The 13,226-nt window shown below is 43.3% G+C and overlaps 1 protein-coding gene across 1 annotated transcript in view; it reads left to right on the top strand.

Annotated features, from left to right (window-relative positions):
- The window catches only part of SLC6A3 (solute carrier family 6 member 3), a 109,120-nt gene that overhangs the window by 81,238 nt on the left and 14,656 nt on the right, over positions 1-13,226 (top strand). The window contains exons 10-12 of the mRNA XM_075271013.1: positions 4,693-4,821; positions 7,372-7,471; positions 8,952-9,052. Coding sequence (XP_075127114.1) covers positions 4,693-4,821; positions 7,372-7,471; positions 8,952-9,052 — 330 coding nt within the window. The remainder of the gene's footprint in view (positions 1-4,692; positions 4,822-7,371; positions 7,472-8,951; positions 9,053-13,226) is intronic.

Raw genomic sequence — 13,226 nt, 5'->3', positions numbered from 1 at the left:
ACAGCATTTAAGTATTTCACAGAAATTAAAACAATATGGAGTTGAAATCTAGACATTTAATTTTTTTCAATAATACATTCATTTAGACCTAAAATTAATACATTCACAAAGGGTTAAAAAGAGAAATTGCTTCTCACAGTTTGTTATGTAATTTCTCCCGTACACAGAAATATCCCACATGTGAGTGTAAACTGATGTTTGGGAACACAGCAGAGCATGGAAGGGAATTGGCACTTGAAAAGCAGATTTTGCTAGAATAGGTGCCATGTCTCATTTGAAGAGCCCCTAGAGTACAAATACAACGGAAACTCTCCAAAAGTGACCCCATTTTAGAAACTACAACCCTGACAGAATTCATCAAGGAGTATAGTGAGCATCTTGGCCTCACAGCCGTTTTATAGATTTTATTAACATTGGGATGTATAAATGAAAAATAAATAAACCGTCACTTTATCATCAAAGTTTTCATTTTCACAAGCAGTTGAAGGAGAAAAAGCACCCCACAGTTTATTAAGCAATTGCTCCTGAACATGGAAATATGCCATATGTGGCCATAATCTGCTATATGGGTACAGGGCTCAGAATGGAAAGAGTGCTATATGGCACAAGCTGGACATAACATATTGTGCATTGAAATGACGTATTTCTGGAAAAATTTCCTCCTTTCACTATCAACTGCATATTAAAGAGGCTTACAGCACCCCTGGATAAATTCCTTCATGGGTGTAGTTTCCAAAATGCGTGTCACATGTCAGGAGATTCCACTTAACTGGCTTTTCAGGTCTCTGCAAAAGTGTCATGGCGTTCAAAAAACAAACCATCTAAACCTATGCTCCAAAATGCACATGGCACTCATTCTCTTCTGTGCCCTGCTGAGTGCCCAAATAGCAATTTACACTTACGAATGAGATTAAGTACATCATCCTAGGTACAAGATTGCCATACATATGGGCATAAACTTCAGTTTGGGCACACGATACGGCACTAAGTGGCTTTTGGAGTGCAGAATTAGATGCTTGGTATCTTGATGGGAAAAATATGCAAATCTGTTTTCCAATATGTAAATAGGAAAACAGAGCCTCTGTTTGCTGCTCTCTAGGAGCAGCCCCCTTAAACATCATGCCCGAGTTTCCAACAAGTCTTGATGCTACGATGCAGGGTTTAGCCAAATCACTATCCCAGCTATAGACACCACTGTTTCTGGTTCCATCTTCCTCAACACAGCATAGAGAAAACTGATTTGGCAGAGATGAGAGACTTCTAGACCAGTTTCTGGGGATAATATCATTCCTTAACCCCTTCCCGACATACGCCATAATAGTACGGCGCATGTCGGGTCTGTAACTATGGCGACCGCCCGGGAGCCGGGCGGCCGCCATAGCCGCCGGGTGTCTACTGCTTTAAGCAGTAGACAACCGGCTCTAATGCCTCCAATCGGTCCCCGGACCGATCGGAGGCATTAACCCCTCCGGCGCCACGGTCAAAGGCGCCGGAGGCGCCATTTTCCCGGAGGCGCATGGGCGCCGCCATTTTGGCCGGGATCGCCGGCTCCTGGAGCATGCTCCAGGGCTGATGTCTCATTGCCATGACAGCCGGCAGCCTTGTACAGGCTCCCAGGCTTGTCTGCAAATCCTCTCTTTTGCAGGCTGGTCTATGCAGCCTGCAAAAGAAAGGATGATTTTTTGCAATGCATTAGCATTGTAATGCATTGCATTAGTGATCAGACCCCCTGGGGTTCAACACCCCTAGGGGGTCTAATAAATGCAAAAAAAATAAAATAAAAAAAAAAGTTAAAAAAATATAAAAAAATATAAAAAGAATTAAAAGTTCAAATCACCCCCCTTTCCCTAAAACACATATAAAAGTAGTTAAAAACTGTGAAACATATACATGTTAGGTATCCCCGCGTCCGAAATCGCCCGCTCTACAAATCGATAAAAATATTTTTCCTGTTCGGTAAACGCCGTGGCGGGAAAAATAGTCGAAAGTGCCAAACCACCGTTTTTTCACTGTTTTGATTCTGATAAAAATTTGAATAAAAAGTGATCAAAGCAATAACATTTCCCGAAAATGGTAGAACTAAAAAGTACACCCGGCCCCACAAAAAAAGACGCCATATGTATCCCTGTACACTTATGTATAAAAAAGTTACGGCCGTCGGAATATGGCGACTTTTAGAAAAAAAATTTTTTAACACAGTTTTGGAATTTTTTTTAGGGGTCAAAATGTAAATAAAACCATATAAATTTGGTATCCCTGGAACCGTACCGAAACACAGAATATAGGGGACATGTCATTTTGGCTGCACAGTGAACGCCGTAAAACCAAAGCCCGTAAGAAAATCGCAGGAATGCATTTTTTTCTTCAAATCCACCCCATTCTGAATTTTTTTCCTGCTTCCCATTACATTATATAAAATAATTAATGGTAGCATCATGAAGAAAAATTTGTCCCGCAAAAATTAAGACCTCATATGGCTCTGGGAGCGGAGAAATAAAAAAGTTATGGGGTTTAGAAGGAGGGGAGTCAAAAACGAAAATCAAAAAATGCCATCGGCGGGAAGGGGTTAAGGAGAAATCACCTTCACAGGCTTATGTAGACTTACAAAAAGCCTTTTTAGCACTGGGGAATTATGGGAAAATATGCAAATGTTTTCCAAGACGTAAACAGGAAAACAGTGCCTCTGTTTGCTGCACTCTAGGGACAGCCCCCTGTGCTGAGGCGATCCAACCAGATCGAAATAGCGATGTCCACATCTGGGATACTATTTTGGCTAAACACTGGATCATAGCATCAAGGCTTGTTGGAAAGTCGAACATGATGTTTAAGGGGGCTGCCCCTAGAGGGCAGCAAACAGAGGCACTGTTTTCATATTTACATCTTGGAAAACAATTTTGCATATTTTCCCATAATTCCCCCAGTGAGGCCAAAAAGACTTTTTGTAAGTCTCCATACGCCTGTGAAGGTGATCTCTCCTTAAGGAGTGATATTATCCTCAGAACCTGGTATCTTGATGTCATTTCATGTTTGCAGAGCCCCTGAGGTGCCAATAAAGTGGAATCCCGGAAGGGATGACCCCATTTTGAAAACTGCGCCCCTTGAAGAATTTTTCATGGGGTGTAGTAAACATTAGTATCTCATACATTAATGCACAGTGGATGATTAAAGGGATTCTACCACTAAAACCTTTACAAAGGCTATTCGTGTCTTACCTTTAGACGTGGTCTCCGCTGCGCAATCCTTAGAAATACCGTTTTTTACCGGTATGCAAATGAGTTCTCTCGCAGCGATGGGGGCGGGCCCCAGCGCTCAAACAGCGATGGGGGCGTCCCCACCGCTGCCAGAGAAGTGTCTTCAGCGACGCCTCCTTCTTCGTCCACAGCGTCATCTTCAACTTCTTCTATTTCCGGTGCAGGCTCGTAATTTCTAGGCCTCGGGCAGAGTAGACTGGAAAATGGCCGCTAATAATACTGTGCAAGCGGCCATTTTCACATGCATGAACGTGTATTGCAGTGTATAGAGGAAGTCAGCTGATGCAGACACATAAGATGACTTTCTCCATTCAGCAACCGGATCAACCAGGTATGGGAGATCTAGGCAGCCTAGGGTCACTGGCCAGACCCCAAGCTGCTGAAAATGCATATCAGCACCCCGTGATATTGTTGCCTGCGGGGGCAGATGGAAGTCATTTATTAGTGGAAGCCCTTAAATGTTACGGTCATGTTTGATTGCAGGGTTTTTATGGTCATGTTTAATTTAAGGGGTTAACTTACAGCTAACACCCGCTCCAGCCACCGCCGGCTCAGACTATAAATGGGCAGGAAGCTTCTGTAATAGTAGGGTGGATTGCCTTAAGACTCTGGCATCTGCGCTGTAAGGGGGCATTCACACGGAGTAACGCCGGGCGTGTATCACAGCCGTACACGCCGGCGTTACGGCAGACTGCCGAACACTTCTCATTCACTTCAATGGGAGCGCTCGTAAACGCCGCTGTTATGAGCGCTCCCATTGAAGTGAATGGGAAGTGTTCGGCAGTCTGCCGTAACGCTGGCGTGTACGGCTGTGATACACGCCCGGCGTTACTCCGTGTGAATGCCCCCTAAGGGTGTGGCTTGTATTCGCCACAATGTAATGGGTAAATCACCATCAAATGTAGGTTTTATTAGTGTTTGAGCTATTCAAACCTATTTGTGACATTTCAGTCTCACAAGAGCCCTTTATTAAACAGACAGATTAGTGCAATAATGAATAGCCAAAATGATAGAGGTCTACCGACAGAACATAATGTTACAAAAATGTCTGAATTGCTCAAATTTACCCTCTGGAGTGTTGGTTTTCTTCTGTGTTTACTGGGAGATCTTATCTGAGCACCTAATATTTCTCTGAGTGCCTCATAAAAGACATATGTAAGGGCTGATCTCCCAGATTCCCAGGAGAGCTGGCAAATCTTTGAGGTCATGTTATTTGTGACGTGGGCATACCGATCATGTAACAAAAAGAAGCCAACTTATTTTCAAGCCTATACGAAATAAAAGGGGGCATAACATACCTCCAAAACGGACACGGTTTAGTCAACAAGGGTTTTTGCCAACCTGAAAATGTACTATTGTCTGATATAATGTCAACGGTCTAAATTTATGTAAATGCAGTAATTCTGTATACTGACAAGCTCAGTTACCTTTTGTATTACAGATGGGTGGAATGGAATCAGTAATAACAGGACTCATTGATGAATTCAAGTTCCTACATAGACATCGAGAGCTGTTTACTCTTTTCATTGTTCTCTGTACTTTCTTCATATCCCTCTCCTGTGTAACTAATGTAAGTTAATTTTCAAGTGTTTCCCATATGAACATGAAGTCAAACTTACTGAGCAGACTTATGGAGGTTAGATTGAGCCTTTAATAGACCTGAAATGTGAATCTGACCTCCTTTCATACATGAAGTACATTGTTAGACAGAGGAGCAGAGAGGACATCCGGACTCCAAAGTGGAGCACATACCTTAATAATAAGTTATCAGTTAGACTCGGTTCACATCTGCGTTCAGTATTCCGTTCAGGGAGTCTGCTTGGGTACCCCCCGAATGGAATACCGAGCTCATTGAAAAAGCAGTGAACAATAAAAGCACACGGCCCCCATAGACGATAATGGAGTCCGTGTGTTTTCTGTGCGGTGTCCGCACGAATCATGCGGAGAGGAAAGTAGTTCTTAAAGTACATGAGGTAAAACATCATTATGGTGAGGTGGGGCGTAAAAATTGTTTTAGTTACGGGGGATGACTTAGGAGTTCAGGGATTTGGAGTTAGTCTGATGGGGCGGCTGGTTGAAGTGTTATTTAAAAGTCCACGTAAGGGCTTGCAAATCCATATGTTAGACTGAATCAGTGTCAGTAAGACCCAAAAGACGGAGAGCCCGCCCACTAAAACAGCGGTTACTTGCGCAGACCTGCAGACCCCATAGACTATAATGGGGTCCACTGGGTGTCTGTCAGGTTTCCTGAAAACTGAAAACCTGCAGAGAGAAATGTCCTCTGTGTAGGACTTTTCTCTTTAATGTTTTTTGGCGGATTCACTGGCAGAGTCTCCGTAGATTCAGACGTTCTTAAAATGACACTTCATTGTTAGTAACCTCAAGTCTGTCATACTTTGATTTGCTCCAAAGAAGTACTTTCTTACATCTGTATGCAGTTGTCATTTAATTATCTGTGTAGATTCATCCTGGACAGTATTTTTTATTAAAGAGTAACCATTACAATTTTTTTTTGTAAATAAATAGTTTGAGTCAATGTAATATATCTCAGCAAACAAAAATGGTTCAATCTTCCCTTATCAACTCCTCTCTTCCCCTGCCTGCTAAATTGCTCAATTCACTACCAGATCTATATTCACTGAAGACAGGCTACAGTTCCTAGAGGCCTATGAAGAAGGGAGAAAGAGACGTAAAGAGACATAAGTATATTGTAGTAGATTACAGTAAAATATCTATCTCACCAGAGCTTTTTTCACATCTGTACTGCTCAGTACCTGTAAAACATGTTGGAAAACTGCTAGAAATCTGTTAGACACTTGCTGATATCATAGGCTCCTTTAACATCTGCATTGTCTTCCATTGTTCTGATCCATTATAAAGCAACAGGAGTGTCATATGTTTGCAATGACAGAGTTGACAAGAGCCCAGAAGATTCAATTATCTATAATGGGGTCTACTGGTCTATTTTTTGGTCATTTTGTTGCACAAAAAAGTGCTGCCTGCAGAACTTTTTCATTTACAATATTTAATAATAATAATAATTAAAAATTGTATTTATATAGCGCCAACATATTCCGCAGCGCTGTACAATTTGTAGGGTTCAAATACAGACAGAAAGATGCATTACAAAGAAAGTCATTTCACACAATGGGATTAAGGGCCCTGCTTGCAAGAGCTTACAATCTATGAGGTAAAGGGGGTGACACAAGAGGTAGCAGGGGCAGCATTGCTTATGCAGAGGTCAGACACTTTTGTAATAGAGCTTACTGTCGTTACACAAACATAAAACTTTATGAGCCGTCACCAGTCGTGTCCTTTAACATGTGGATGGAGCTTGGACCTATAAAGTTAGCATGAGATGACATCATATCATGTGGGGTAATGTGGGAGCGGGGACAGAGGAGGGTTAAGGGTTTATGTTAGAAATTGTGATAGGCTTGTCTGAAAAGATGTGTCTTTAGTTTGCGTTTGAAACTGTAGAAATTGTGTAATCTGATTGTTCGGGATAGAGCATTCCAGAGAAGTGGTGCAGCTCGGGAGAAGTCTTGTATACGAGTGTGGGAGGTTCTGATAATAGAGGATGTAAGTGTTAGGTCATTGAGTGAGCGGAGAGCACGGGTTGGGAGGTAGACAGAGATGAGGGAGGAAATGTAGGGAGGAGCGGCATTATGGAGAGCCTTGTGGATGAGGGTGATAACTTTATATTTTATTCTATAATGAATAGACAGCCAATGTAACGACTGGCACAGACCAGAGGCATCGCTGTAGCGTCTAGCCTGATAGATGAGCCTTTAATAGATTCTGTGATGGAACGGAAGCAGAGCAGTAAAGCAGGACTGAGCAGTAAATTGAGCAGTTTAGAAGTTGCTGGTTGCTTTTCTCATTTACTACCCATCACTATGGCAAGAAGTTTACAGAGTGATCCCTAGCACTGCAATCTTGGGAGAAAAATGCACTGCCTTTCCCACTGAAATTCTACAGTAAGTGACATAGCAGTTAGGTGGTAGGGAGTTTTTAATGAAGTCATGTTCTAAACCCAAGCCTGTGTTGGATCCATGACAATATGTAGGCATCCTCTACACTTATGCAATGTTAACAGCCATGTTCTCTTTTATTATAGGGAGGAATTTATGTTTTTACTTTGCTTGACCATTTTGCAGCAGGTACTTCAATTTTATTTGGAGTACTTATTGAAGCTATTGGAATTGCATGGTTTTATGGTAAGAAGAATTTATCTCCTTTTTTATATACATTGTCTTAACAATATATTACTTTGGTTCATTGAAGTAATTTTTTTTAAATCTAAATAGTTACTAAATTCAGAGTTGATCAATTTTATAATATATATTAATATCCTGATTAGAGATGAGCGAGTAGTATTCGTTCGAATATCGAATCCTATTATAGTCTATGGGAAAAAACGGGAATGTTGTTCCGGTTTCCATGGAAACCAAAATTCGACACCTTGGATCCTCCAAGTTCCGGAAGTAGCAGGATTAGGAGCACGAGGAGGTTTTTGCATTGAATTCAATGGATTTTTCCCACGTGGTATTCGACCGATACGAGTATTCGATTGAATAGTCGTATTCGATTGAATACTACTCGCTCATCTCTAATCCTGATAGATCTGAGATCTCTAATTCATTGATATATCTTGTTTATATACTGATATAACCTTTGTGAGATCTCTAATGTCTCCTATTAAAGGATTATTTTCATCTTTAAATTATGGCCTATTCACAGGATATACACACTTCATGGACCTTCAACTTCTGGAAAATTGCTGGATGATGCTCCGCTAATATAGGGAACAAGGATCATATGATTCCCTTCTCCCTCCATTTTTTAAATATATTTTCCTATCAGGCATTTATGACACGGAATTTCTTCTATATCTTTATAGAGTGATGATTTCCAGGGGATTTTACTCATTTGCTCTGTGCAAAGTCTGTCAGCGGTTTTGACCTCCTAAATTGGTATTACCTAATACAATCAGGGGTGAACCTACCTTTGTCGCCACCCGAGGCGGACGACAGAAAGCCGCCCCCCCCAGGCGGAGCGGAGGGGGCGTGGCGGAGCGAAGGGGGGAAGGGCGGAGCGAAGGGGGCGTGGCGGAGCGGTGTTAGCAGGCAGAGAGCAGGCAGGGAGAAGTCCTGCTCTCTGCCTGAGCGATGCTCCAGCGGCCTCCCCAATCCACTGCTCGGTGACGCTAAAGCTGTCCTGGACTGGCTTAGGTAAGCAAAAATGCCGCCCTCCCTGGGGCCCTGGCATAGCGCCGCCTGAAGCGGTCGCTTCAGGTCGCCTCATGGGAGGTGTGAATACAATGTACTTTAAAAATTTGATAAATTACTGCACTGCTTTCACTCTGACAGGTATTTCTTCAGCAAGCAAGCATCCTTCATTCTCAGGTGATGCAGAAGTTGTTCAAAGTGCTTTTTCTAAGATACTGTATGCTGTATTAGTGATAGCACAGCCAAATACTTTCACAAGGATCTCGGTTTCTGTAGACATAAACACCATACAGTAAAGCTGAGCCAAATGTGTTAATATTCTCATAGTAAATGAATATATGACAAATTCTTTACCTTCGTTTGATATTTCCTACCTAGAATTTGGCAGGCTGCTCTGACCTTCTTTTACCTTATTGCAGCACTTTTGCAACATTTCCTTATGTTGCACAAATATCTGTTTTTTCTCCAGGAGTTAGTCGGTTCAGTGATGACATACAGGAAATGATTGGAAAGAGACCTGGATTGTACTGGAGACTTTGTTGGAAGTTTGTCAGCCCTTGTTTTCTTCTGGTAAATATTATATACCTGAAGTCACAAAATTATCTATCTATCTATCTATCTATCTATCTATCTATCTATCTATCTATCTATCTGTCATTTTGCCCTCCATTTCATATAAAACTATGTTACAATATATATTTTTTTATTTGTTTATATGGTTTGATTTACCTCAGTTGACCTGATGGACTGCCTTCACAGTAGGCTGTATTCAGCTTATGGTCTTTTTTTGTCAGCCCATTATATTCAATAGCAAAAAATAAATCAGCAGTGCTTAAAGGTCACACACAGCCGCTGCTTATAGAAATACAGACGCTTAAATTTGATCCTAAATATAGGTCTTCCTGAATACAGCCCCCCAGATGAGGCTCTCTAAATACAAACTCCCATTCAAGGTCCCCTAAAAGAAATACAGACTACAGACATTTAAATAGCAGCTCCATTTGCTCACCCTCTCCTTCTTATTCTCTGGCTTCAGCATTTGTATAGATCTGGTTACTAGGATTGAGCCGATCTTGACTTTTCAGGATCGATTTTAAAATCCGATTTCCGATCATTTTTCATTGAACCCGATCTTGATCCCAATTCCGATCCCAATGCAAGTCAATAGGATTTTTTTTATTAATCGGAGATCGGATTTTAAAAGCAATCCTATTAACTATACAGCATGGAATCTAACAATTGAACGCTTTAATTGTTAGAATCCACGATGTGTAGTGAATCACTAAGTAGCCTGAGGATTTTTTTTAATCCTCTGGCTACCTAGTCCCTCCTGGTGTCCACTTACCTGCAGAGATGGCTGCTCCGGTGCCCAGTGTTCTTCTTCGCCTCGCTGCCGCTCCACGCTGCTCTTCTTGCCTCGCTGCCCCCGCCATCCAGATTAGGAGAGTGTGGGCGGGTACTGGGAGGGGAGACATCACGTCTCCCCGCCCTGTACCTGCCCACACTCTCCTAAGCCACAAGCCCCACCTTCCTAGCTCTTTAAACACTAATCTGGGAGGCGGTGGCAGCGAGGCGAAGAATAGCAGCGTGGAGCGGCAGCGAGGCGAAGAAGAACACTGGGCACCGGAGCAGCCATCTCTGCAGGTAAGTAGCTACTAGAGATGTTAGTTTAGTCTCCCATTAGAATGAACGGAGGCAGCCGGCGCGCAGGGGGTTAAGGCTGTCTGCGGAGCGTATACTCAGTATGAAGGCTAAACAATGCATTGTGGGAAATAGTACCAATCTCGATCCCACCTAAAAAGATTGTGTTCGGAATTCCGATCAGGATCGTGAAATTTTCTCGATCGCCGATCGGAATCTGATCTTTTCTGAACACGATCGCTCAACCCTACTGGTTACATGACTGTTTCTGTGCAGGTCCTTCAACAGTAACAAGACTTTCAGGGGAGAGGGGGGAACATTGATGGTCTTTTCCTCTTTCTATATTGCTGTGTCTTCTTTGTCTGAGTATGCCTCTACAGTTTTATAAGTTGGCCTAGTGGGAGGCAGGGCAGAGTATAGATGGGGCTCAGAATAGTTTTCAACTTTATCTAAAGGAGACATACACAGTTGAGCAGTGGCGTAACTAGGAATGGTGGGGCCCCGTGGCGAACTTTTGACATGGGCCCCCCTCCCTTCCTGACCGACAACGAAGACTTTGACCGACCGACCCCCCTCCCATGCCGCATTCCTGCGCGCTCTATTATGTCCCTCAGTGGCCCCTGCACACAGTATTACACCCCATTGTGGCCCCTGCACACGGGATTATGCCCCATAATGAACACCCATGAACAATTATTATACTCTGGGTTATTTTCAGACCCCAGAGCATAATAATAGAAGACCGAGGGGAGATACAGACATAAAAAAAAAGTTACTTACCTGTCTCCGGCTCCGCTGCAGTCTTTGGTTGTGTTGGCCATCTTTAATAATGCACGGATGTCACATAACATTCCATGCCCTCCCTCCATCTGCCCCCAGTTTCATGTCCTCCCTCCATCTGCTCCCAGTTTCATGCACCCCTCATCTCTACCCCCATTTTCATGTCCTCCCCTCCATCTCTGCCCCTAGGTTACTGTTGCTCCTCAATTGCTCCACACCACACATACATACACACTCACACACAGACACACACACACACACTCTCCTTTCTGCATCTCACAGCCCCCTCCCCTTCAGTACAATACAATACAATACACAGAGCGCCCCCTGACTACTATTAGACAGTCATTAGTAACAGCAATTGCAGGCAAGTCTGAATACAATGTGTAGAGTACAGATCCATCTACTGACACTGACCTCCCCTCCTCCTAATATACAGATCTCAGGACACTGTCCTCTCCCCTCCTCCACACCACACACACAGACACACACTCTCCATTCTCCATCTCACATTAATCCCTCCCCCTCAGTACCTAGCACACCTCTCCTTCTCTTCCTCGCTTGCAGGACTGTATGGGCTAAAAAGACACGCCCACCTAGTCATGTGACGGCTGACGTCACACAAGATCCTTCATCCACAGGTCCTGCAAGCTTTCCCTCGATCTTATCGCAGTTACAACAGTTTGTCTGTGATAAGATCGGGGGTAGCAGGGGTAGCTGTCACCGGGCCCCTAATGTCTCGGGCCCTGTGGCAGCTGCCTCTGCTGCTATGGTGGTAGTTACGCCACTGCAGTTGAGAATAATACCATTGTCAGAGATGCCAGTTGCCAGAGGCCTGGAGTCCAGTGGGTAAAGTGTCCTTGATGCTGCAACTTAAATCTATTTCAGGGATCACATTGAAAGGGATAGGGGTGCAGATGTAGCAGTCATATTTGGGTTTCTCTACTGGCCCTACAGTACTTTTACCACATATCCCAATTATATATCTTCAATGTCTTAAGTGAGAAAGTTACTTTAAATTCTGGGCAACCATTTCCATTGAGTGGAATTATTATTCTGTATTAAAGGGATTTTTCAGATCCCCCATATACAAACAAAGTTAAAAGTAATTAATAGGGGGTATAGTAACATAACAAAAGTTTAGCTCTGTAACTATATGAAAAGGCCTATTCAGCTCACCTCTCACTAGGTATGAAAAGTTCTCTCCCCAAGTGCCCATACAAAATGCAAGAGAACCAGTAATAATCCAAAAACAATACACAGGTTATTTGTCTTTTAGTTCAACATCAAATCAATATTCTAGGTCGGTTCCTTTGGTGTGAAATCCAAAACCCCTTTTCGACTTTAACAGCTTTCTCCTTCACACTCTTACCCTTGCTTGATCTTTTCAATGGCACAAAAAATGGAATCTGGAGAAATCAAAAAGCAAAGAAGAGAGAAGCAAGAAATTATGTTGAGGGCTTCTAGCCTACTGGAACTGCAGATATGTTCTCTGATACTGTCTTTTGGTTTGTGGAGTGGTGATCAGCACCTTAGAGAGTGACTGACTATATACACATCACTTTTTTTTAATTTATATGCAGTATTGTAATATTGATTGAGGGATCTGGCTGATGTGATGCCTATTACACGATATATGTGCACCAATCATGGATATTTTCACTTGTAACTTGACACCTTCTATGATATTATCTTTATGTACACAAAGTGTGTATATATATATATATATATATATATATATATATATATATATATATATATATATATATATATATACCGTATTTTTCGGACTATAAGACGCACTTTTTTTCCCCCAAATTTCGGAGGAAAATGAGGGTGCGTCTTATAGTCTGAATGTGGGTTTGCAACATGGCCGCGCTACTGCCACCGCTGGTTTTCTTCAGCGGCAGTAGCACGGCAATCTGCGGGCCCCGGCAGCTAAGACACTCCCCGGCATCCGCCGGTCTATTACAGCAGATGCCGGGGAGTGTCTTAGCTGCCGGGGCCTGCGGATTGCCGCGCTACTGCCACCGCTGGTTTTCTTCAGCGGCAGGAGTGTGACAATACTGCAGGCCCCGGCAGCTAAGACACTCCCCGGCATCCGCCGGTCTATTACAGCAGATGCCGGGGACTGTCTTAGCTGCCGGGGCCTGCGGATTGCCGCGCTACTGCCGCTGAAGAAAACCAGCGGTGGCAGTAGCACGGCCATGCTGCAAACCCACTGCTCCTCCGCAGGTCCCGACAGTTAGTTAGCCCCCCCCCAGCCTCATACCTTTAGTGATGCAGGCCGGCTCCTGCACGGCGAGGCCGCAGGAGCTGGCCT

Source organism: Leptodactylus fuscus, chromosome 4, assembly GCF_031893055.1.
Source record: "Leptodactylus fuscus isolate aLepFus1 chromosome 4, aLepFus1.hap2, whole genome shotgun sequence".
Classification (NCBI taxonomy): Eukaryota; Metazoa; Chordata; class Amphibia; order Anura; family Leptodactylidae; genus Leptodactylus; species Leptodactylus fuscus.
Note: the sequence above shows the minus strand (reverse complement) of the source record. Positions and strands in the feature narration are given on the sequence as shown.